Here is a 26,790-nt window from a genome sequence, read left to right as displayed (position 1 = left end):
GTTAGCAGGGGAACCCTCGTCATCATGTCTAATCAAAGTTAGCAGGGGAACCCTCGTCATCATGTCTAATCAAAGTTAGCAGGGGAACCCTCGTCATCATGTGTAAACAAAGTTAGCAGGGGAACCCTCGTCATCATGTGTAGCCAGCAGGGGAACCCTCGTCATCATGTGTAATCAAAGTTAGCAGGGGAACCCTTGTCATCATGTGTAGCCAGCAGGGGAACCCTCGTCATCATGTGTAATCAAAGTTAGCAGGGGAACCCTCGTCATCATGTGTAAACAAAGTTAGCAGGGGAACCCTCGTCATCATGTGTAGCCAGCAGGGGAACCCTCGTCATCATGTGTAATCAAAGTTAGCAGGGGAACCCTCGTCATCATGTGTAATCAAAGTTAGCAGGGGAACCCTCGTCATCATGTGTAATCAAAGTTAGCAGGGGAACCCTCGTCATCATGTCTAATCAAAGTTAGCAGGGGAACCCTCGTCATCATGTCTAATCAAAGTTAGCAGGGGAACCCTCGTCATCATGTGTAAACAAAGTTAGCGGGGGAACCCTCGTCATCATGTGTAATCAAAGTTAGCAGGGGAACCCTCGTCATCATGTCTAATCAAAGTTAGCAGGGGAACCCTCGTCATCATGTGTAAACAAAGTTAGCAGGGGAACCCTCGTCATCATGTGTAAACAAAGTTAGCAGGGGAACCCTCGTCATCATGTGTAAACAAAGTTAGCAGGGGAACCCTCGTCATCATGTGTAAACAAAGTTAGCAGGGGGACCCTCGTCATCATGTGTAATCAAAGTTAGCAGGGGAACCCTCGTCATCATGTGTAAACAAAGTTAGCAGGGGAACCCTCGTCATCATGTGTAAACAAAGTTAGCAGGGGAACCCTCGTCATCATGTGTAAACAAAGTTAGCAGGGGGACCCTCGTCATCATGTGTAATCAAAGTTAGCAGGGGAACCCTCGTCATCATGTGTAAACAAAGTTAGCAGGGGGACCCTCGTCATCATGTGTAATCAAAGTTAGCAGGGGAACCCTCGTCATCATGTGTAAACAAAGTTAGCAGGGGAACCCTCGTCATCATGTGTAAACAAAGTTAGCAGGGGAACCCTCGTCATCATGTGTAAACAAAGTTAGCAGGGGAACCCTCGTCATCATGTGTAAACAAAGTTAGCAGGGGAACCCTCGTCATCATGTGTAATCAAAGTTAGCAGGGGAACCCTCGTCATCATGTGTAAACAAAGTTAGCAGGGGAACCCTCGTCATCATGTCTAATCAAAGTTAGCAGGGGAACCCTCGTCAGGACATACAGTGGTGTACAACTACAAGCCCCAACCGAGTCACTGGAAGGTGTTTCTAGTCTTTACAGTCGTGTTAAGAACCACGTGTTAAGGCAAGAGATGCATTAAAAACACAAAGACTTCAGCTTTTTATTGGCAGTGGAAAATAAGTTTCAGTATTTTATTGAAAGTAAATCCATAAATAATACTGTGATAAAATAGTTAAGTACTCAGAATGTACATCATTTTGTTACCAGAGCAGGAGAATAAAATGGGGGGAAAACTGAAGATTAAAAAATAATAATAATAATAATAATAATATCAGCATTTGCATTGTGCATTATAAAATGACTAAATCACAAAGGGAATAACATAACTAATGTAGGGTGGACAGGAAGTCTTTGCCTCCGTGACATTATCTGTCTTGAAAAAGTATTGCCACGGCAACCTGTGTTAAAACACTCAGAAACAGCTTTTAAAAAATGGCAACTCCTAAAAATCAAACTGAGAAAGCAACAAACACGACGGAGATGACGAATAAATAAGACAGCCAGAGAAATAAGGTAAGAAAAACTCCATCAGGCTGGATTAGAAGTGTCCGTAGTAAAAATAGTTGGTTAAAGGTTTGTGGGTAGATCGCTCCACCCCGGGTGAGTAGCTAGTCGCTGGGATCAGTTTAGGCCACAGTGGACTTGGTCCGTCGATAGTAGAGCCGCCGCGCTGTCGGCTCAGGTACAAGCGAATTGATCTTCACGCACGTCTGGCCTCCCGTTAGCGCGCTCCAAGGGGAAGGCAGGGAAAAGAGAGGGATGAGGAGAAGGAGGAAAAGAGGAATGGAGAGTTTGGGCATGCGAGGTTGACTGGAGAATGGGAGATCCTACACAGTGGAACGGTCTCTTACCAAACGATGCATCTGAAAACAGCCCTGGTCTTCACTACTGTTTATGGCTTTTGTTTCAGTCTTTCTACAGGTTTGGTTTCACAGGAAAAAAAAAACAAAAGAGAGTTGTTTCACGTGTCACCTGTCGTCACAGTTACCTAGGGCCTTGTTGTGGTTACGGTCCCCGGTGCTTAGCGACCACAGCGCTGTAGCAGTTGGTGAAACAATGTCAGTCAGAACTCCAGCAATATTTCTGATATTCACATATTCTCATTGTCCTATAAGAGCTGCATTTACAAATAATCACCATGGATACGCTTGAAGATAACAGGCTGGGGTCGAAGGGAAATGGGGTCCAATTCAGATAGAAAGTCACTTATTAAAGTCACTTGATCATCAGTTCAATGATTAAAAACAACAGAGGACAGAGAAATAAAAACATACATCTGGTCAATACAAGATCAGGAATATATATATATATATATATATATAAAATGATTAGATAATGTCTGTTGAAAAAATATACAAACTCCAGACCATCTAAAAACATTCAGTTACATCTGAGAGTTAACCTTGATAAGGACACAGTTGGAACAGTTTTTTTTAGAAAATAGGGATATTTCCATTTAGCCGGGAGAGACGGGTGAAGTAACAGATAGATACATAACAAATCTAAAATCATTCAAATGTCCCACCAGCTTGCTAACATAAATAGAACTATAAAGATTGATACATCTAGGACACGGGCCCTCTAGTACGGAGATTGGTGATGTGGTTGCTACTTCTTTTATCGCTGTGATAACAATAAAACTCTGTGTCCTTGCAGGGTCAGCAGCTGCTCCTGATGGGGGGGAGGGAGGAACTCACCCCTCATCCGCCAACCAGCAGTCACCTAAAGAAATAATGAGGATCAACTAAGACAAGAGGAGAGAGAAAGAGAGAGGTAGACAGAGAGCGAGACAGACAGACAGAGGTAGAGAGGCAGAGAGAGAGAGAGAGAGAGAGAGAGAGAGAGAGAGAGAGAGAGAGAGAGAGAGATAGACAGAGAGAAAGAGACAGAAAAAGAGAGAGAGAGAGAAAGAGAGAGGTAGACAGAGAGCGAGACAGACAGACAGAGGTAGAGAGGCAGAGAGAGAGAGAGAGAGAGAGAGAGAGAGAGAGAGAGAGAGAGAGAGAGAGAGGTAGACAGAGAGAAAGAGACAGAAAAAGAGAGAGAGAGAGAGGTAGACAGAGAGAGAGAGAGAAAAAGAGAGAGAGAGAAAGAAAGAGACAGAAAAGCAGCGGAGGAGGAGAATAGAAGGAGAATAGAGGAGAGGAGCGTAGACATGCATTAATATAGCCAAGACCACAGAGGCACAAGAAGCTGCTTGAACAGAAGAGATCCACTGTGAAGTGTGTGTGTGTGTGTGTGTGTGTGTGTGTGTGTGTGTGTGTGTGTGTGTGTGTGTGTGTAAACTTACTGTGTTGTGTTAGCAGGAGTATGTCCTGACTGTGGCAGTGTCCAGCCTCTGTATTGCAGACTGACTCCCTACATCCCCACAGCAAAACCACATGCAGAAACATGCTGTTAGTTAGTCACTCACAATCTCCGGCATAACACACCCACCACACACACTAGAGCTGGGAGAACACGAACCCATTGTTGACAGCATGTTGTGTATCGGTCTCCGTAACAAGACGCAGCGGTGCCATGCCTAACCACACACAGACACAACGAGCCCTCATTCCCCCCGTGGACCCAAACCCTTTGGTCCTACCGTCCATGTGGCTCCTTTTCGTCTGCGTGGAGGGGGACGCTGCGTTGCTATTGGTCAGTCTGAAGTTGGCGGGCAGGGTGTCGGCTGAGCCCGGGGACATCCCCCGTGCGTCTTTGGGCCGGAACTTCTTCCTCCAGGAGGGGGCGCGCCGGAAGTTGTTATCGTCCTCCTGGAAGAGATTCAGAGAGAGGAGGAAGCAGGAAGGAGATAAGGATGTGGATATACACGGAGGAGTGATTTAGAAGGTGTGTGTGTGTGTGTGTGCATGTGAGTGCGTGTGTGTGTGTGTGTGTGAGTGAGCTTTAGAAAGTGTGTGTGTGTGTGTGTACCTCAGAAAGTGTGTGTGTGTGTTTCAGAAAGTGTGTGTGTGTGTGCTTCAGAAAGTGTGTGTGTGTGTGTGTGAGCTTCAGAAAGTGTGTGTGTGTGTGTGTGTGTGAGCTTCAGAAAGTGTGTGTGTGTGTGTGAGCTTCAGAAAGTGTGTGTGTGTGTGTGTGTGTGTGTGTGTGTGTGTGTGTGAGCTTCAGAAAGTGTGTGTGTGTGTGTGTGTGTGTGTGAGCTTCAGAAAGTGTGTGTGTGTGTGTGTGTATGTGTGTGTGTGTGTGTGTGAGCTTCAGAAAGTGTGTGTGTGTGGTCCATCATATGTGTGTGTCTCACCTCATCCAGTCTCCTCTCTGTACCGATGGCCAGTAGACTGTTGTACTCACTCTCCAGAGCCGCTCTCGCCTACAACACAGGAAGGAGGGAGAGACAGAGAAAGAGACAGTCGATGAATGAGTGTGTCTCCTCTCTCTTCGGCGCGGAGGAGACAAGAGCGGACGTCTCAGCTGGGAGCGCCGTTTGACTGCCAGGGTGGTTCACCGCCACCCACCAATGCTGGTAGTGTGTGTGTGCGTGTCCCTACCTGTGTGTTCTGCGTGGGGATCTGCAGCAGCAGGGCCAGGGCGTTGTGGTCGAAGGTTTCATCCAGGGCCAGCAGGGCTCCGTGCACGCCGCTCTCCAGCAGGTTGTTACTGTACTCCTTCAGCCCCATGGCCTGTACCCAGCTGATCACACGCTCGTTGCTCCACACCAGCACGTCTGCTCAGGGTACACAACATGGTAACCAGTTGGTACAGAAACGTTTGGGGAACGATCAGGGAACACATCCAAAGAGACAGTCAAAATAATTCCTCTGTGAGAAAAATAAAAATGGTTTTGTTGGCCTGCCCCCCCCCAGTGTAGTAGAGCTGGGAATTAATTCCTCTATGTGTTAGAAAAAACGTTGATATGATCAGGAAATAAATCCGGAGGAAAAGTCCAAAGAAATCCAATGTATAAACAAACCTATCATTTCTAAATGTGTATATGGACGCAATAGAAGGAAAAATACTAACACACTTCAGATTCTCCCGTTGTGTTATTAGCTTAGCGTAGCTGACACTTCAGATTCTCCCATAGTGTTATTAGCTTAGCGTAGCTGACACTTCAGATTCTCCCATAGTGTCATTAGCTTAGCGTAGCTGACACTTCAGATTCTCCCATAGAGTTATTAGCTTAGCGTTGCTGACACTTCAGATTCTCCCATAGCGTTATTACCTCAGCGTTGCTGACACTTCAGATTCTCCCATAGCGTTATTACCTCAGCGTTGCTGACACTTCAGATTCTCCCACAGTGTTATTAGCTTAGCGTTGCTGACACTTCAGATTCTCCCATAGCGTTATTACCTCAGCGTAGCTTACACTTCAGATTCTCCCACAGTGTTATTAGCTTAGCGTTGCTGACACTTCAGATTCTCCCATAGCGTTATTAGCTTAGCGTAGCTTACACTTCAGATTCTCCCACAGTGTTATTAGCTTAGCGTTGCTGACACTTCAGATTCTCCCATAGCGTTATTAGCTTAGCGTAGCTGACACTTCAGATTCTCCCATAGCGTTATTAGCTTAGCGTTGCTGAGCTAACTAAATTATGAGTGAATCTGAACAGTGTGGTCATTTCTCCCTTCGGTCGACTGTCATTTTCTCTCACCGTTATCCCAGCTGTTACCTTGCAGCTCCAGCTGGGTCTCGTCACGCCTCCTCTCCAGCTCCTTCCTGTCGTAGTTCAGTCTCCTCAGACACATCACCCCACACTGGAAACTGTTCCTGTTACACACACATTGACTGGTTAAACATTTAGACAGAAACAAAATTAACATCCCTAGTTGTCCATGGCACCACTTTGGCCCTTAATTAGTGGGTACTGTCCACCATTTATTTTGGCCTTTACCTATGGAAACTGTAAACCATTTTGGTTCATAATACCTGTGGAAGCTGTCCACCATTCTGGTTCATAATACCTGTGGAAGCTGTCCACCATTTTGGTATCTAATACCTGTGGAAACTGTCCACCATTTTGGTTTCTAATACCTGTGGAAACTGTCCACCATTTTGAGCTTTTTACCTGTGGAAACTGTCCACCATTTTGAGCTTTTTACCTGTGGAAACTGTCCACCATTTTAAGCTGTCCCCTCATGTCCTTCTTGGTGAGGTGGTCCAGCATGCGTGCGTCTACCAGGGACTCCATGAAGTAGGACCGGTACTGGGGCAGACCCAGGCTGGGCAGCCACTCGTTACCAATCCACTCATGGTTCATGTCTCCATACGCCAGCGTCTGTGGGAGGGAGGGACAGGGGCTAGGTCAGTGTTTGGAGTCTATTGAAGAGTCAAAAGTTAGTGGGGGATGGCTAACATCGCTATGAAAGAAAATGGCTAGGTGGGAAAGTGATGGAAATCACCCCATTAAAATCTAGAGTGTGCACGTGTCTGTACGATCATGTTTGTGTGTAAGTTACAGCAGGTTTAAGAGCAGCTACGACCACAGATCAGAACTAGGGCCAGTGAGAGAACTAGACTGATGTGTGTGTTCTGATAGGTGGGAGGTCAGAGAACTAGACTGATTTGTGTGTTCTGATAGGTGGGAGGTCAGAGAACTAGACTGATTTGTGTGTTCTGATAGGTGGGAGGTCAGAGAACTAGACTGATTTGTGTGTTCTGATAGGTGGGAGGTCAGAGAACTAGACTGATTTGTGTTTTGATAGGTGGGGGAGGGGAAGGAAGTAGCCCAACTGTAAACAACTTCTAAACAGCAGAGGCTTCTAATAAATCTCTCATGTCCTGTCTGTGGCTTCTAAACAGGACATCTGTGTCAATGTCTGTCTGCCACCACAAGAATTTGATGAAGAAGCCTTATCACAATGTGTATAACTACATTATTCTAGCTGCAATATCCTCCGTCTCCGATACCTCCAGATTTACATGCAGGTTAAATGTGCAGCTGACTAAAGTAACGGAGACCAAGAGCCATACTGTTGTCAAGGATCCGTGCAACGAAAAAAACAAACAAAAAAACTATCTGTCCAACTGAAATAAGGTGAAATGTCCTCGTCGTCTACCACAGCCAGAGAAAAGAGACAGACAGGGGTGTGCAAACCTGGGCCCAGCTGCCCTCGTCATCCTCCTGTTGTTAGCATGGTTAGCATGGTGAGAGAAGAGAAGCGGGTTAGAGTTAGTGACTGTGGCAGTGCTGGGTTCGGCAGCTCAACATCAACATGCTACTTAACCAGTGTTAATGTTAAGACAACTGGACATGCAACCAACAGCTCATGCTTTAGGCTACATTGGCGTCCCGTTGTCAATGAACCTGGGATTGATCTAGAATCCATTTTAATAGGATCTAATACCACTATTTGACCCGTTGAAGCATCCATTGTACCACATGTATTAGTAAATCCCAGGTTGAAACAGGACTGTAAATATAGCATTGAGCAAAAGTGTTTAAATGAAATACAGTTTTATAACTTGACATACAGGGGCCTGCGAAAGTATTCCCCTTTGGCATTTTTCCTATTTCGTTGCCTTACAACCTGGAATTAAAATGGATTTTTTGTTGGGGGGGGGGGGGGTTTGTATCATTTGATTTACACAACATGCCTACTACTTTGAAGATGCAAAATATTTTTTCTTGTGAAATAAACAAGACAACAAAAGAAACTGAAGACTTGAGCGTACATAACTGTTCACCCCCCCAAAGCCACCTTTGCAGAAATTACAGCTGCAAGTCTCTTGGGGTATGTCTCTATAAGCTTGGCACATCTAGCCACTGGGATTTTTGCCCATTCTTCATGGCAAAACTGCCCCAGATCCTTCAAGTTGGATGGGTTCCGCTGGTGTACAGCAATCTTTAAGTCAAACCACAGATTCGCAATTGGATTGAGGTTTGGGGCTTTGACTAGGCCATTCCAAGACATTTAAATGTTTCCCCTTAAACCACATGCTGCCACCACCATGCTTCACTGTGGGGATGGTATTCTCGGGGTGATGAGAAGTGTAGGGTTTGCGCCAGACAGCGTTTTCCTTTATGGCCAAAAAGCGACATTTTAGTCTCATCTGACCAGAGTACCTTCTTCCATATGTTTTGGGAGTCTCCCACTTTTGGTGAACACCAACGGCTTAAAGTGGTCCTATGGACAGATACTCCAATCTCCGCTGTGGAGCTTTGCAGCTCCTTCAGGGTTATCTTTGGTCTCTTTGTTGCCTCTCTGATTAATGCCCATCTTGCCTGTTCCGTGAGTTTTGGTGGGCTGCCCTCTCTTGGCACATTTGTTGTGGTGTCATATCCTTTCCATTTTTTAATAATGGATTTAATGGTGCTCCGTGGGATGTTCAAAGTCTCTGATATTTTATTTTTATAGTCCAACCCTAATCTGTACTTCTCCACAACTTTGTCCCTGACCTGTTTGGAGAGCTCCTTGGTCTTCATGGTTCCCCTTGCTTAGTGGTGCTGTAGACTCTGGGGCTTTTCAGAACAGCGGTATATATACACTGAGATCATGTGACAGATCATGTGACACTTAAATAAAAGTCCACCCGTGTGCAATCTAACAAATGATGTGACTCCTGAAGGTACTTGGTTGCACGAGATCTTATTTAGGGGTGAATAGATATGTACTCATCACTTTTCCGTTTAATTTATTTACATTTTACATTTGAAACATGTTATTTTTTTCATTTCACTTCACCAATTTGGACTATTTTGTGTATGTCCATTACATGAAATCCAAATAAATCAATTTAAAATTACAGGTTGTAATGCAACAAGGCCTGAAACATAAAGACAAGACAAATCTAATGTTAACCAGTCATTTCTGTTCAAAAGATAAGTCAGTACTGAACTTAGCCTTCAACCAAACTGACAGACACACAGAAAACACACGTACTGACACCAAAAGCCCAAACCAAGATACAGACATGGACAAACAGGGCCGTGAGAAAAGTACACACAGGGAGTAACACCCAACTACCAACCAGATCACTACCAGTCGCCTGCATCAGTGACTGCCCAATGGCTTGGGGAGACTAACCGTGGAGGGCGTGGCCGCTAGGCACTCCAACTCTTCGTGCGTGACCCACACGTTCCCCGTGGACTGATCATGTGACAACCCCAAGAGTCACCAGTGATGCAAGCGTGTGAGAGGAAAGGGAGGAGGGAGAGGAGAGGGAGGAGGAGGGAGAGGAGAGTGAGGAGGAGGGAGAGGAGAGTGAGGCAGGGGTGTGAGGATTTGTTTATATTAAGAACAGAGGGAAGATGGGAAGGAAAATAAGACCAAACAGTATTGTTATTATCACATCACATGATTCAGAGAGAGAGAGAGAGAGAGGAGAGAGAGTTTTAGAGAGAGAGAGACAGAAAGAAAGAGGGACAGAGACAGAAAGAGAGAGACAGAAAGAGAAAGAGAAAGAGAGAAAGAGAGAGGGAGAAAGAGAGACAGAGAGAGAAAGAGAGAGACAGAGAAAGAGACAGAAAGAGAGAGACAGAGAGAGAAAGAGAGACAGAGAGAAAGAAAGAGAGAAAGAAAGAGAGAGAGAGAAAGAAAGAGAGAGAGAAAGAGACAGAGAAAGAGAGAGAGGCCCCAATCAGGGCAGTCCTTGTGAGTGAGTGAGTGATGCTCCGTGAACTCTGATTGGTGGAAAGGTTACAGTGAGAAACGCTATTAGCTGGTTAGAGGAGTGACAGCAGCATGCTCCAATCAGGTGGTGAGGAGAGGAAGAAGAGGGCAGGGTCCTCCAGGGTCCACGGCTGCACTGGACTTCTTTGGACGGTCTTAACTTTGGAGCTACCAGTATCTTTGGTGTGTGTGTGTGTGTTGTCGTGTTTGTGTGTGTGTTTTGTCTTGTGTGTGTGTGTTGTCGTGTGTGTGTGTGTGTGTGTGTGTGTGTGTGTGTTTTGTCTTGTGTGTGTGTTGTCGTGTTTGTGTTGTCGTGTTTGTGTGTGTGTTTGGTCTTGTGTGTGTGTGTGTGTGTGTGTGTGTGAGAGTCTCTCTCTCTTACGGTTCTGGAGGTCGGGGGGGCAGAGGGGGAGGTGAGAGACATGATCTCCTGGATGGCCAGTCTCAGTTTGAGGCGGTGGAGGGGGTTACTGATGCCAATCTCCCTCTGGATCTCTGTGTCCGACAGGGCAGACATGATGGCACCGCTCTTCACATTGGCACGACACGCCGCCACGTACCAGGCTGGCATACCCACCCACAGCTACAGAGGAGACAGAGGAGGACAGAGAAGGGACAGAGGATGGGAGGGGACAGAGGATGGCAGGGGAGGACAGAGAAGGGACAGAGGATGGGAGGGGACAGAGGATGGCAGGGGAGGACAGAGGATGGGAGGGGACAGAGGATGGCAGAGAGGAGACAGGAGAAAGGATTGGGTTATTTTTGTGTTATGAATGTGTGTGCGTGCACATGATCGTTTTTGTTGTGTGTGTACATATGAGAGTGATGGTGTGTGTGTACATATGAGAGTGATGGTGTGTGTGTACATATGAGAGTGATGGTGTGTGTGTCCATGTGAGAGTGATGGTGTGTGTCCATGTGAGAGTGATGGTGTGTGTGTCCATATGAGAGTGATGGTGTGTGTGTGTGTGTGTGTCTCACCTCCAGCCAGACCACTACAGTAGGGCCGTCCCACTGGGCGAAGGGAAGACTCTGCCTGCGAGCCTCCTCCAGCAACTCATGCCTATAACAACACACATGGTTAGAGAGAGAGAGACACACACAAACACAGAGAGAGAGAGAGAGCCCGTTTCACCTAACACACACCTCAACCTGCACACCATGAAAACACAGTACCTCACACACACATGCACACAGACACTGTTGTAAACATGCCGAGGTAAAAGAGAGAGAAAGCTGAGGATTTTAACCCTGCGGCAGGTCAGACCTAGAGAGAGAGGGAGAGAAAGACCAACCCCAGATCATTTCCAGAACATTCTGGCCAGGTAAACAGGTCAGAAGTTTAAAAGCTGTTGACCACTTCAAAGCTTGGCAGGAGTCCCATTTAAATCAATACATTTAGTGGACGACTCGTGTTCCTCAGTCTAGAAGGAGACCCACCTTTATGCCAAGCCACTGTTACATAACCAGTATCTTTGTGGCCAACAGACTAAAGGCATCATGGGAAATGGAGTTCACACAACGGTTCAATACTAGGGGAAAACGTGTGTTAGAATGCAACCATAAGACAACAGTCAGTAGAGGACAGAAAACATGCAGTAAAATACATGGGGAAAAACCTTCAGATAGTTTGTCTATTTTTGTGAGTAATATATTTTGGCCCACAAGGTGGCACCATCCCACTACTTAATTATAATAGCAGCATCGCATTAACCTGTGGAAAGATCCCACTAGTGTCTGACCTAGAAACCTGGCACGACTGACTCCGTGTCTTAGTGGTCACTTCCAGGGGTTGTTAGTCTATTACATCTGTGTTTACCAAACACGTGACAAAATATAACATTTGAATTCAGGAAGTACACTGAAAATCCAATTCTCTACCGTGCTTATCAAATTAGGACATTTTGGAATTGAGTTGACTTTCTGAATTGAAATGGAATTGACACCAACCCTGATAAGATCATCCTAGAACCTTAACACCGGAAGAGGCTCAGAGAAAGCTTTGTAAAAACAGCAGGTAGACACATTCCTGTTAGTTGAGATGGTACTGTAGGTATAGCAGAGAGGAAAACAGGTCAGGTCTGAGGAGAGCTGGTGAGGAGAGCTGGTGAGGGCAGCATGAAGCCAACTGTTTAGAGCCAAAGAGGGCAAAGCAACAAGCAACATGGAGGAGATGACTCACCCTGTCGTTGGACTACAGATGGAATGAGAGAGGGATGAAATAAGAGTCAGAATCAGCTAAATAAAAAGAACTGAAGCCAATTAAAAATAACCTAACTAGGCATAGGAGAGCTCCTGGTGGCGATGGCCAATGAGAACCAAGCTTGGACTCCTGGTGGGGATGGCCAATGACAACCAAGCTTGGACTCCTGGTGGGGATGGCCAATGAGAACCAAGCTTGGACTCCTGGTGGCGATGGACAAGGAGAACCAAGCTTGGACTCCTGGTGGTGATGGCCAATGAGAACCAAGCTTGGACTCCTGGTGGCGATGGCCAATGAGAACCAAGCTTGGACTCCTGGTGGCGATGGCCAATGAGAACCAAGCTTGGACTCCTGGTGGCGATGGCCAATGAGAACCAAGCTTGGACTCCTGGTGGCGATGGCCAATGAGAACCAAGCTTGGACTCCTGGTGGCGATGGCCAATGAGAACCAAGCTTGGACTCCTGGTGGGGATGGCCAATGAGAACCAAGCTTGGACTCCTGGTGGCGATGGCCAATGAGAACCAAGCTTGGACTCCTGGTGGCGATGGCCAATGAGAACCAAGCTTGGACTCCTGGTGGCGATGGCCAATGAGAACCAAGCTTGGACTCCTGGTGGCGATGGCCAATGAGAACCAAGCTTGGACTCCTGGTGGCGATGGCCAATGACAACCAAGCTTGGACTCCTGGTGGCAATGGCCAATGAGAACCAACCTTGGAATCCTGGTGGCGATGGCCAATGAGAACCAAGCTTGGACTCCTGGTGGTAATGGCCAATGAGAACCAAGCTTGGACTCCTGGTGGCGATGGCCAATGAGAACCAGTCTTTGACTGTATCAAACTAACGTAGCTCTATCAAAAGTGTCATTAAATGTTAGGTTCAAAACACCAAACTAATTCAAACGCCTTATATTTGAAAGACATACAGCTATGATCAAGTCACCCCTTGATTACCTAAAGGAAAAAGGGGGACATTAGTTCAGAAACATGAATGAAAGTGAAATGGAAGCCTGGCTGATACACTGCATCACATCAAGCTGAACTAGAAGCATGAAAGCTGTACAAACACACAGGGATGGTTTCCCAGACACAGGTAGAGTCCACCTCTGGACTAACAAGCATTCATTAACAGGAGACCGGGAAACTGGCCCTTACAAAATCACATCCTGGCAGTGTGGCTGAGGAGTTGCAGTGAATTGTATGATGGGAGATCGAGTTTGTGTGGATGGGACGGGGGGGACGGGGGGGGAATGAGACCAGGACCCTGGGAGGGACAGCATGGGTCAGGGGCATGAGACCAGGATCCTGGAAGGGACAGCATAGAGAGGGGACATGAGACCAGGACCCTGGGAGGGACAGCATGGGGCGTGAGACCAGGACCCTGGGAGGGACAGCATGGGGCGGGGGCATGAGACCAGGACCCTGGAAGGGACAGCATGGAGAGGGGACATGAGACCAGGACCCTGGGAGGGACAGCATGGGGTGGGGGCATGAGACCAGGACCCTAGGAGGGACAGCATGGGGCGTGAGACCAGGACCCTGGGAGGGACAGCGGGGGGCATGAGACTAGGACCCTGGGAGGGACAGCATGGGGTGGGGGCATGAGACCAGGACCCTAGGAGGGACAGCATGGGGCGTGAGACCAGGACCCTGGGAGGGACAGCGGGGGGCATGAGACTAGGACCCTGGGAGGGACAGCATGGGTCGTGAGACCAGGACCCTGGGAGGGACAGCATGGGGAGTGAGACCAGGACCCTGGGAGGGACAGCATGGGGAGTGAGACCAGGACCCTGGGAGGGACAGCATGGGGCGTGAGACCAGGACCCTGGGAGGGGCAGCATGGGGCATGAGACCAGGACCCTGGGACCCTCAGCCTCCAGTATTTATGCTGCAGTAGTTTATGTGTCGGGGGGCTAGCGTCAGTTTGCTATATCTGGAGTACTTCTCCTGTCCTATTCGGTGTCCTGTGTGAATCTAAGTGTGCGTTCTCTAATTCTCTCCTTCTCTCTTTCTCTCTCTCGGATGACCTGAGCCCTAGGACCATGCCCCAGGACTACCTGACATGATGACTCCTTGCTGTCCCCAGTCCACCTGGCTGTGCTGCTGCTCCAGTTTCAACTGTTCTGCCTTATTATTATTTGACCATGCTGGTCATTTATGAACATTTGAACATCTTGGCCATGTTCTGTTATAATCTCCACCTGGCACAGCCAGAAGAGGACTGGCCACCCCACATAGCCTGGTTCCTCTCTAGGTTTCTTCCTAGGTTTTGGCCTTTCTAGGGAGTTTTTCCTAGCCACCGTGCTTCTACACCTGCATTGCTTGCTGTTTGGGGTTTTAGGCTGGGTTTATGTACAGCACTTTGAGATATCAGCTGATGTACGAAGGGCTATATAAATAAATTTGATTTGATTTGATTTGGGAGGGACAGCATGGGGCGGGGGCATGAGACCAGGACCCTGGGAGGGACAGCATGGGGCATGAGACCCAGGGAGGGACAGCATGGAGCATGAGACCAGGACCCTGGGAGGGACAGCATGGAGCATGGGGCATGAGACCAGGATCCAGGGAGGGACAGCATGGGGCATGAGACCAGGACCCTGGGAGGGACAGCATGGGGCATGAGACCAGGACCCTGGGAGGGACAGCATGGGGCGGGGGCATGAGACCAGGACCCTGGGAGGGACAGCATGGGGCATGAGACCCAGGGAGGGACAGCATGGAGCATGAGACCAGGACCCTGGGAGGGACAGCATGGAGCATGGGGCATGAAACCAGGATCCAGGGAGGGACAGCATGGAGCATGAGACCAGGACCCTGGGAGGGACAGCATGGAGCATGGGGCATGAAACCAGGATCCAGGGAGGGACAGCATGGAGCATGGGGCATGAGACCAGGATCCAGGGAGGGACAGCATGGGGCATGAGACCAGGACCCTGGGAGGGACAGCATGGGGCATGAGACCAGGACCCTGGGAGGGACAGCATGGGGCGTGAGACCAGGACCCTGGGAGGGACAGCATGGGATGGGGGCATGAGACCAGGACCCTGGGAGGGACAGCATGGAGCATTGGGCATGAGACCAGGACCCTGGGAGGGACAGCATGGGGCATGGGGCATGAAACCAGGATCCAGGGAGGGACAGCATGGAGCATGGGGCATGAGATCAGGATCCAGGGAGGGACAGCATGGGGCATGAGACCAGGACCCTGGGAGGGACAGCATGGGGCATGAGACCAGGACCCTGGGAGGGACAGCATGGGGCGTGAGACCAGGACCCTGGGAGGGACAGCATGGGATGGGGGCATGAGACCAGGACCCTGGGAGGGACAGCATGGAGCATTGGGCATGAGACCAGGACCCTGGGAGGGACAGCATGGAGCATTGGGCATGAGACCAGGACCCTGGGAGGGACAGCATGGGGCGTGAGACCAGGACCCTGGGAGGGACAGCATGGGATGGGGGCATGAGACCAGGACCCTGGGAGGGACAGCATGGAGCATTGGGCATGAGACCAGGACCCTGGGAGGGACAGCATGGGGCATGGGGCATGAAACCAGGATCCAGGGAGGGACAGCATGGAGCATGAGACCAGGATCCAGGGAGGGACAGCATGGGGCATGAGACCAGGACCCTGGGAGGGACAGCATGGGGCATGAGACCAGGACCCTGGGAGGGACAGCATGGGGCGTGAGACCAGGACCCTGGGAGGGACAGCATGGGATGGGGGCATGAGACCAGGACCCTGGGAGGGACAGCATGGAGCATTGGGCATGAGACCAGGACCCTGGGAGGGACAGCATGGAGCATTGGGCATGAGACCAGGACCCTGGGAGGGACAGCATGGGGCGTGAGACCAGGACCCTGGGAGGGACAGCATGGAGCATTGGACATGAGACCAGGACCCTGGGAGGGACAGCATGGAGCATTGGGCATGAGACCAGGACCCTGGGAGGGACAGCATGGGGCGTGAGACCAGGACCCTGGGAGGGACAGCATGGGGCATGAGACCAGGACCCTGGGAGGGACAGCATGGAGCATGGGGCATGAGACCAGGATCCAGGGAGGGGCGGCAGGGTAGCCTAGTGGTTGGACTAGTAACCGAAAGGTTGCAAGTTCGAATCCCCGAGCTGACAAGGTAAAGATCTGTTGTTCTGCCCCTGAACAAGGCAGTTAACCCACTGTTCCTAGGCCGTCATTGAAAATAAGAATTTGTTCTTAACTGACTTGCCTGGTTAAATAAAGGTAAAATAAATAAATAAAAAAGGGACAGCATGGAGCGGGGGCTGTGTGAGAGAGCGAGTGGCAGTATGCTGCACGGCAGGGTGAACATAGAGCAACACAGGGCTGTTACAGTGCTGGGGTCAGATCTACGACGGACATATAGAACACACAAGCATAAACAGCAGCATGGCTGGAGCCATCAACCAGACCTATCTGAGCAAGATTGACCTCTCTAGTACAGCAAGATCTATGGTTGATCGAGTAGATTCATATCTATTGGATGGAAGCAGAAAACACCAGTCCCTCTACCGTTAACGAGAGGGAACCAGTCCCTCTACCGTTAACGAGAGGGAACCAGTCCCTCTACCGTTAACGAGAGGGAACCAGTCCCTCTACCGTTAACGAGAGGGAACCAGTCCCTCTACCGTTAACGAGACGGAACCAGTCCCTCTACCGTTAACGAGACGGAACCAGTCCCTCTACCGTTAACGAGACGGAACCAGTCCCTCTACCGTTAACGAGACGGAACCAGTCCCTCTACCGTTAACGAGAGGGAACCAGTCCCTCTACCGTTAACGAGAGGGAACCAGTCCCTCTACCGTTAACGAGAGGGAACCAGTCCCTCTACCGTTAACCAGACGGAACCAGTCCCTCTACCGTTAACCAGACGGAACCAGTCCCTCTACCGTTAACGAGACGGAACCAGTCCCTCTACCGTTAACGAGACGGAACCAGTCCCTCTACCGTTAACGAGACGGAACCAGTCCCTCTACCGTTAACGAGACGGAACCAGTCCCTCTACCGTTAACGAGACGGAACCAGTCCCTCTACCGTTAACGAGACGGAACCAAGTCCATCTACCGTTAACGAGAGGGAACCAGTCCCTCTACCGTTAACGAGAGGGAACCAGTCCCTCTACCGTTAACGAGAGGGAACCAGTCCCTCTACCGTTAACGAGACGGAACCAGTCCCTCTACCGTTAACGAGACGGAACCAGTCCCTCTACCGTTAACCAGACGGAACCAGTCCCTCTACCGTTAACGAGACGGATCCAGTCCCTCCACCGTTAACGAGAGGGAACCAGTCCCTCTACCGTTAACGAGACGGAACCAGTCCCTCTACCGTTAACGAGGGGGAACCAGTCCCTCTACCGTTAACGAGAGGGAACCAGTCCCTCTACCGTTAACGAGACGGAACCAGTCCCTCTACCGTTAACGAGACGGAACCAGTCCCTCTACCGTTAACGAGACGGAACCAGTCCCTCTACCGTTAACGAGACGGAACCAGTCCCTCTACCGTTAACGAGACGGAACCAGTCCCTCTACCGTTAACGAGACGGAACCAGTCCCTCTACCGTTAACGAGACGGAACCAGTCCCTCTACCGTTAACGAGACGGAACCAGTCCCTCTACCGTTAACGAGACGGAACCAGTCCCTCTACCGTTAACGAGACGGAACCAGTCCCTCTACCGTTAACGAGACGGAACCAGTCCCTCTACCGTTAACGAGACGGAACCAGTCCCTCTACCGTTAACGAGACGGAACCAGTCCCTCTACCGTTAACGAGACGGAACCAGTCCCTCTACCGTTAACGAGACGGAACCAGTCCCTCTACCGTTAACGAGACGGAACCAGTCCCTCTACCGTTAACGAGACGGAACCAGTCCCTCTACCGTTAACGAGACGGAACCAGTCCCTCTACCGTTAACGAGACGGAACCAGTCCCTCTACTGTTAACGAGACGGAACTAGTCCCTCTACCGTTAACGAGACGGAACCAGTCCCTCTACTGTTAACGAGACGGAACCAGTCCCTCTACCGTTAACGAGACGGAACCAGTCCCTCTACTGTTAACGAGACGGAACCAGTCCCTCTACCGTTAACGAGACGGAACCAGTCCCTCTACCGTTAACGAGACGGAACCAGTCCCTCTACTGTTAACGAGACGGAACTAGTCCCTCTACCGTTAACGAGACGGAACCAGTCCCTCTACTGTTAACGAGACGGAACCAGTCCATCTACCACTAGTACCATCTTCTGTTAACTAGATGGAACCAGTCTATCTTCCACTAGTACCACTACTGATGTATCTATGTTGCGTCACTGACAGAAGTGGTGACAAGATGTGGAAACACCTACTTCTTCTGCAGTTTCCTGTTCTTCTCAGCGGGGCCGCCTAGTTTGCCCAGCCCCAGTGCATCCTGGGGAGAGGTCTCTGCCTCGGGGGTACCAGCTGTGAGGAGAGATGGAGGGTCAGAGGTTAGTGCAGGTAGTCCCTTCCTGTTTCAGCTTGTTTTCTTCTGTTTGCTGCCTAATGAACTTGAACCAGCAGGCATGTTTTAGGGAGGGGGGGACTGACCATGGCTGCCAGGGGACTGACCTTGGCTGCCAGGGGACTGACCTTGGCTGCCAGGGGACTGACCATGGCTGCCAGGGGACTGACCATGGCTGCCAGGGGACTGACCATGGCTGCCAGGGGACTGACCATGGCTGCCAGGGGACTGACCATGGCTGCCAGGGGACTGACCTTGGCTGCCAGGGGACTGACCTTGGCTGCCAGGGGACTGACCTTGGCTGCCAGGGGACTGACCTTGGCTGCCAGGGGACTGACCTTGGCTGCCAGGGGACTGACCTTGGCTGCCAGGGGACTGACCTTGGCTGCCAGGGGACTCCTTGCTCCCTGGGGGGCCTGGTCGACCCTTCTCCTTCTTGCCGAAGAGGCGCCCGATGGAGGACTTGATGCTCTTCTTCTTGGCTGCCTTGTTCAGAGAGTCCTGACTGCTGTTACTGCTGCTGGGGTTACTACCCTGGCCGTCCTGTAGGGTGGTCATACTGAGACAGAGAGAGGAGGGGTGAGAGGAAGAGTGAGATGGGGGAGAGAGGAAGAGGGAAAAGGTGGACGAGAGAGAGAAAAAGGGGAGCGAGAGAGAGAGAAGGGGGAGCGAGAGAGAGAGAAGGGGGAGCGAGAGAGAGAGAGAAGGGGGAGCGAGAGAGAGAGAAGGGGGAGCGAGAGAGAGAGAAGGGGGATCGAGAGAGAGAGAAGGGGGATCGAGAAAGAGAAGGGGGATCGAGAGAGAGAGAAGGGGGATCGAGAGAGAGAAGGGGGATCGAGAGAGAGAGAAGGGGGATCGAGAGAGAGAGAAGGGGGATCGAGAGAGAGAGAAGGGGGATCGAGAGAGAGAGAAGGGGGATCGAGAGAGAGAGAAGGGGGATCGAGAGAGAGAGAAGGGGGATCGAGAGAGAGAGAAGGGGGATCGAGAAAGAGAGAAGGGGGATCGAGAAAGAGAAGGGGGATCGAGAGAGAGAAGGGGGATCGAGAGAGAGAAGGGGGATCGAGAGAGAGAGAAGGGGGATCGAGAGAGAGAGAAGGGGGATCGAGAGAGAGAGAAGGGGGATCGAGAGAGAGAGAAGGGGGATCGAGAGAGAGAGAAGGGGGATCGAGAGAGAGAGAAGGGGGATCGAGAGAGAGAGAAGGGGGATCGAGAGAGAGAAGGGGAGCGAGAGAGAGAAGGGGATTGAGATGAGCATGAATGCATAAAGAGATATACAGAGAGAGAAAGAGAGAAAGCCAGGGAGAGAGATGTGGATAGATAGATTGAAAGATCAGAAACAGAGGGATGAAGGGATGGATGAACGGGACAGATAAGAGAACGACAGAAGGAGAGAGAGAGAGAGAGAAACATGGCTATTGTAGAAAACAGGGTGAGATATTGGTTAGGCAGAAAGGGGCTTCCTACCTGCGGATGTCCCTGATGTCCTCATGGCTGGCAGTGTGGCTGGCCCCCTTGTGCAGGCGCATGGAGCGCGGGGTGGTGGGAGGAGACGTCTCACACTGGATTGTGGTCTTGTCGTCCTGGGCAGACTAGACATAACCATGGGGACAACTCAGTCAGTCACTGTCTTCTAAACGGGAAAAGGGGGTCGAGGAGGAGAGCTTTTAAAAAGCGACTCCTCCCTCTCTGTATTGAGTGGATGGGGAGGACAAGAGGAGAAGACAGACTAGTTCTTCAACCTAGATAGAAGAAAATAACAGTTTCCCCTCACTTTGTGACATGTTCATTTCAGGATGTTCAAGACACTCAGGGTTTGGGAAGTGTAGAGGTGAGACACGTGTGACGGGGGGGGAGGGGGGGGTCAAGGTTTGAGGAAGTTAGGGAGTGTGGGGTTGGGAAGTCACGTTTTAGGGGGGGTGTAGAGACTAGACTACAGGTTATGGTTGGGAAGGTGCAGGCAGGCAGGGTAGAGGTCAGAGAGAGAGAGCAGTAACTAGCGTGGTCTCTAGATTACCTTCCTGCGGTGCTTGCGCAGGTCACTAGGCTGAAGCATGGCAGCGGAGGAGGAGAGAAGAGAGGACATTAGATACACACACTACCAGCAGAACAGAAAGACCAGCACAGGATACACACACTACCAGCAGAACAGAAAGCCCAGCACAGGATACACACACTACCAGCAGAACAGAAAGCCCAGCACAGGCACACACACTACACAAGGTGTGTGTGGAGGGAGAGTGTCTTCCAAAGAGACACACACACACAGAGACAGACACACACACAGAGACAGACACACACACACACACAGACATACACACAGAGACAGACACACACACACACAGAGACAGACACACACACACACAGAGACAGACACACACACACACAGAGACAGACACACACACACACACAGAGACAGACACACACACACACAGAGACAGACACACACACACAGAGACAGACACACACACAGACAGACACACACACACACAGAGACAGACACACACACACACAGAGACAGACACACACACACACAGAGACAGACACACACACACACACAGAGACAGACACACACACACACACAGAGACAGACACACACACACACAGAGACAGACACACACACACACACAGAGACAGACACACACACACACAGAGACAGACACACACACACACACAGAGACAGACACACACACACACAGAGACAGACACACACACACACACAGAGACAGACACACACACACACAGAGACAGACACACACACAGAGACAGACACACAGAGACAGACACACACACACACACAGAGACAGACACACACACAGAGACAGACACACACACAGAGACAGACACACACACAGAGACAGACACACACAGAGACAGACACACAGACACACAGAAGTAAAGTCCAACACGCAGTTGAGGACAAAACTGTGGAAATCAGGTCGACCATGTTACACACACAGTCCTCTACTGTCTGTCTCCCCCACCCACCACCCTACATCACTCTATTGTCTCCCCCCCTACCACCACCCTGCATTACTACATCACTCTACTGTCTCCCCCTACATTACTACATCACTCTACTGTCTCCTCCCTACCACCACCCTGCATTACTACATCACTCTATTGTCTCCTCCTACCACCACCGTGAATTAATACATCACTCTACTGTCTCCTCCTACCACCACCCTGCATTACTACATCACTCTACTGTCTCCTCCTACCACCACCCTGCATTACTACATAACTCTACTGTCTCCCCCTACATTACTACATCACTCTACTGTCTCCTCCTACCACCACCCTGCATTAATACATCACTCTACTGTCTCCTCCTACCACCACCCTGCATTACTACATCACTCTACTGTCTCCTCCTACCACCACCCTGCATTACTACATCACTCTACTGTCTCCTCCCTACCACCACCCTACATTACTACATCACTCTATTGTCCCCCCCCCCCCTACCACCACCCTGCATTACTACATCACTCTACTGTCTCCCCCTACCACCACCCTGCATTACTACATCACTCTACTGTCTCCTCCTACAACCCTGCATTACTACATCACTCTACTGTCTCCCCTTACCACCACCCTACATTACTACATCACTCTACTGTCTCCCCCTACATTACTACATCACTCTACTGTCTCCCCCTACCACCACCCTGCATTACTACATCACTCTACTGTCTCCTCCTACCACCACCCTACATTACTACATCACTCTACTGTCTCCCCCTACATTACTACATCACTCTACTGTCTCCTCCTACCACCCTGCATTACTACATCACTCTACGGTCTCCTCCCTACCACCACCCTGCATTACTACATCACTCTACTGTCTCCCCCCCCCCCTACCACCACCCTGCATTACTACATCACTCTACTGTCTCCCCCTACATTACTACATCACTCTACTGTCTCCCCCTACATTACTACATCACTCTACTGTCCCCCCCCCTACCACCACCCTACATCACTCTATTGTCCCCCCCCCTACCACCACCCTGCATTACTACATCACTCTACTGTCTCCCCTTACCACCACCCTACATTACTACATCACTCTACTGTCTCCCCCTACCACCACCCTGCATTACTACATCACTCTACTGTCTCCTCCTACAACCCTGCATTACTACATCACTCTACTGTCTCCCCCCTACCACCCTACATTACTACATCACTCTACTGTCTCCCCCTACATTACTACATCACTCTACTGTCTCCCCCTACCACCACCCTGCATTACTACATCACTTTACTGTCTCCCCTCCACCACCCTGCATTACTACATCACTCTACTGTCTCCTCCTACCACCACCCTACATTACTACATCACTCTACTGTCTCCCCTCCACCACCCTGCATTACTACATCACTCTACTGTCTCCCTCCCTACCACCACCCTGCATTACTACATCACTCTACCTGCTCCTCCTACATTACTACATCACTATATTGTCTCCCCCCCACCACCCTGCATTACTACATCACTCTACTGTCTCCCTCCCTACCACCACCCTGCATTACTACATCACACTACTGTCTCCCCCCTACCACCCTGCATTACTACATCACACTACTGTCTCCTCCCTACCACCACCCTACATTACTACATCACTCTACTGTCTCCCCCCTACCACCCTGCATTACTACATCACTCTACTGTCTCCTCCTACCACCCTGCATTACTACATCACTCTACTGTCTCCTCCTACCACCCTGCATTACTACATCACTCTACTGTCTCCCTCCCTGTCACCACCCTGCATTACTACATCACTGTCTCCCCCCTGTCAGCACCCTGCATTACTACATCACTCTACTGTCTCCCACTGCATTACTACATCACTCTGTCTCCCCCTACATTACTACATCACTCTACTGTCTCCTCCCTACCACTACCCTACATTACTACATCACTCTACTGTCTCCCACTGCATTACTACATCACTCTACTGTCTCCCCCTACATTACTACATCACTCTACTGTCGTCTCCTACCACCACCCTGCATTACTACATCACTCTACTGTCTCCCCCCCCCTACCACCACCCTGCATTACTACATCACTCTACTGTCTCCCCCCCCTACCACCACCCTGCATTACTACATCACTCTACTGTCTCCCCTCCCTCTACCGCCACCCTACATTACTACATCACTCTACTGTCTCCCCCCTTCCACCACCCTACATTACTACATCACTCTACTGCCCCCCCCCCCTACCACCACCCTACATTACTACATCACTCGACTGTCTCCCACTGCATTACTACATCACTCTACTGTCTCCCCCTACATTACTACATCACTCTACTGTCGTCTCCTACCACCACCCTGCATTACTACATCACTCTACTGTCTCCCCCCCACTACCACCACCCTGCATTACTACATCACTCTACTGTCTCCCCCCCCCTACCACCACCCTGCATTACTACATCACTCTACTGTCTCCCCCTGCATTACTACATCACTCTACTGTCTCCCCTCCCTCTACCGCCACCCTACATTACTACATCACTCTACTGTCTCCCCCCTTCCACCACCCTACATTACTACATCACTCTACTGTCCCCCCCCCTCTACCACCACCCTACATTACTACATCACTCTACTGTCTCCCCCCTACCACCACCCTACATTACTACATCACTCTACTGTCTCCCCCCCTCTACCACCACCCTACATTACTACATCACTCTACTGCCCCCCCCCCCCTACCACCACCCTACATTACTACATCACTCGACTGTCTCCCACTACATTACTACATCACTCTACTGTCTCCCCCTACCACCACCCTACATTACTACATCACTCGACTGTCTCCCACTACATTACTACATCACTCTACTGTAGTCTGTCCACATTCAAACATACACAGTCTGAAATCTAGGGAAATCACACTGAGGTCAAAGATCAAAGGAGGGAGCTGAGTGAAACCACTGCAAAACACACTCCGGGAGGGGGAGGGGTTCAGTCTGCTCGTAGCTAATGGCTGAGCTACTGCTTTATGGGGTCGCTCTCACACAGCGACCGTGCCCTCACACATGGGTGTTCTTAAAAAAACAAACATTTGAGTATTAATTGGTTTAAGTTGATACAGAAAATGAAACACACAACAGACTGTTTACCTAAAGGATCGGGACTGTTTACCTAAAGGATCAGGACTGTTTACCTAAAGGAACGGGACTGTTTACCTAAAGGAACGGGACTGTTTACCTAAAGGATCAGGACTGTTTACCTAAAGGATCAGGACTGTTTACCTAAAGGATTGTGACTGTTTACCTAAAGGATCGGGACTGTTTACCTAAAGGAACGGGACTGTTTACCTAAAGGAACGGGACTGTTTACCTAAAGGAACGGGACTGTTTACCTAAAGGAACGGGACTGTTTACCTAAAGGAACGGGACTGTTTACCTAAAGGAACGGGACTGTTTACCTAAAGGAACGGGACTGTTTACCTAAAGGAACGGGACTGTTTACCTAAAGGAACGGGACTGTTTACCTAAAGGATCGGGACTGTTTACCTAAAGGATCAGGACTGTTTACCTAAAGGAACGGGACTGTTTACCTAAAGGATCGGGACCGTTTACCTAAAGGATCGGGACTGTTTCCCTAAAGGATCAGGACTGTTTCCCTAAAGGAACGGGCCTGGGTAGTGTTCAGGGGGCACAACATGAAGAAAACCAGCATCAACGTGTCCCATTTTGAAATGTTTTGCCACGGTGTGCCTTACTGAACACAACCTAGGACTGTGGTAATAATATTTGACTCGTGTCATGTGAGAGGGGATTGAGGCAGAAAGGGATATGGGACTCGTGTCATGTGACAGGGGAGTGAGGCAGCCAGGGATATGGGACTCATGTCATGTGACAGGGGAGTGAGGCAGCCAGGGATATGGGACTCGTGTCATGTGACAGGGGAGTGAGGCAGCCAGGGATATGGGATTCGTGTCATGTGACAGGGGAGTGAGGCAGCCAGGGATATGGGACTCGTGTCATGTGACAGGGGAATGAGGCAGCCAGGGTTGATGTGCCCCTGCATGCCTTTTCTCCAGCTTGGCATCTCTAGAGTAAATAAACAAATGGAGTATCAGCACATATTTCCACGGAAGGTTCTCCTCGTCCTGCTCCGAACACAGGAAGAGATAAGAGAACCAGGAAAGGGGGGGACAGAACTCAAATGCAGAACTTAATCAAGCTGAGGGGAAATTACCTAATTTAACTCTGTCGTGTCTGAAATTAAGTCTGAATTGAGCACAACAAGGCTCTACTTTAACTGATATCAAAATCAACAGCCATTCTGTCTGGCGTGTGATGAGCCAACAGCCATTCTGTCTGGCGTGTGATGAGCCAACAGCCATTCTGTCTGGCGTGTGATGAGCTAACAGCCATTCTGTCTGGCGTGTGATGAGCTAACAGCCATTCTGTCTGGCGTGTGATGAGCCAACAGCCATTCTGTCTGGCGTGTGATGAGCTAACAGCCATTCTGTCTGGCGTGTGATGAGCTAACAGCCATTCTGTCTGGCGTGTGATGAGCTAACAGCCAAACAGAGTTTTTACATTTGCTCCGCATCTTCATTGGTTAAGCTGCCTGCCTGATCTTTTTCTGAAGTCCAATGGGGGCCCAGCATTCTAGGACAACTTCAAAACCCTCCCATGCGAGGCTAGTGAACAGCTAGTGATTACTGTGTGGCCCCACAGATGGACCGTGGGACAGGGGGCGGTGTGTGTGAGTGCGACCCCAGGCTGACTGAACCCTGCCTGGGTAAGAGAGGAGGACGGTAGGGGGGTGGTACCTGGAAGTAGCATGGAGCATAGCTACAGGCAGGGGGGGCAGGTAAGCTAATGCTAGCAGCAGGGTAGGGCAGGTAAGCTACTGTCTGCTGGTGGGACAGGGACCTCTGGATCACATAGGGGTTATAGAGGTAGTGCTGGGGGAACACAGGTACAGATTACACACACGTCACCTACCAAATGCAAAACGCCAAACGAGTAGCTAGTTCCATGAACGTGTCAGAAACACTGAACAGATGAAAACATTAGATTCTAACAGACACAGATGTGACAACACAGATCTCCTAGGGACTAGTACGAACAGGGGATGGTATTATGACCCAATAATGACACATGACAGTTAGAGAAGCTAAAGGAATGGAGAGAGCGAGAGAGAGAGAGCAGAGATGAGATAGACAAGAGA

At 50.0% G+C, this 26,790-nt stretch overlaps 1 protein-coding gene across 50 annotated transcripts in view; it reads right to left on the bottom strand.

Annotated features, from left to right (window-relative positions):
• Window positions 1-1,424: 1,424 nt before the first annotated feature.
• ppfia1 (PTPRF interacting protein alpha 1) overlaps window positions 1,425-26,790 on the bottom strand; it is a 108,945-nt gene continuing 83,579 nt past the window's right edge. For 2 of the 50 annotated variants that reach the window (XM_090223106.1, XM_090223156.1), the window contains exons 17-32: window positions 20,588-20,617; window positions 20,038-20,162; window positions 18,954-19,132; window positions 18,440-18,533; window positions 12,060-12,071; window positions 10,859-10,940; window positions 10,260-10,460; window positions 9,293-9,355; window positions 7,363-7,389; window positions 6,368-6,543; window positions 5,920-6,035; window positions 4,816-4,991; window positions 4,570-4,637; window positions 3,915-4,096; window positions 3,618-3,685; window positions 1,425-3,071 (exon numbers count right to left, since the gene is read on the bottom strand). In XM_090223106.1, coding sequence (XP_090079232.1) covers window positions 3,627-3,685; window positions 3,915-4,096; window positions 4,570-4,637; window positions 4,816-4,991; window positions 5,920-6,035; window positions 6,368-6,543; window positions 7,363-7,389; window positions 9,293-9,355; window positions 10,260-10,460; window positions 10,859-10,940; window positions 12,060-12,071; window positions 18,440-18,533; window positions 18,954-19,132; window positions 20,038-20,162; window positions 20,588-20,617 — 1,590 coding nt within the window. In that variant the 3' untranslated portion in view covers window positions 1,425-3,071; window positions 3,618-3,626. Of the gene's footprint in view, window positions 3,072-3,617; window positions 3,686-3,914; window positions 4,097-4,568; window positions 4,638-4,815; window positions 4,992-5,919; window positions 6,036-6,367; window positions 6,544-7,362; window positions 7,390-9,292; window positions 9,356-10,259; window positions 10,461-10,858; window positions 10,941-12,059; window positions 12,072-18,439; window positions 18,534-18,953; window positions 19,133-20,037; window positions 20,163-20,587; window positions 20,618-26,790 lie in introns of all 50 variants that reach the window. The other 48 variants (XM_090223108.1, XM_090223109.1, XM_090223113.1 and 45 more) reach the window with 48 other exon arrangements.

Source organism: Oncorhynchus mykiss, chromosome 26, assembly GCF_057628025.1.
Source record: "Oncorhynchus mykiss isolate SJ-2025 chromosome 26, ASM5762802v1, whole genome shotgun sequence".
Classification (NCBI taxonomy): Eukaryota; Metazoa; Chordata; class Actinopteri; order Salmoniformes; family Salmonidae; genus Oncorhynchus; species Oncorhynchus mykiss.
This window is presented reverse-complemented; position numbering and strand designations above follow the sequence as displayed.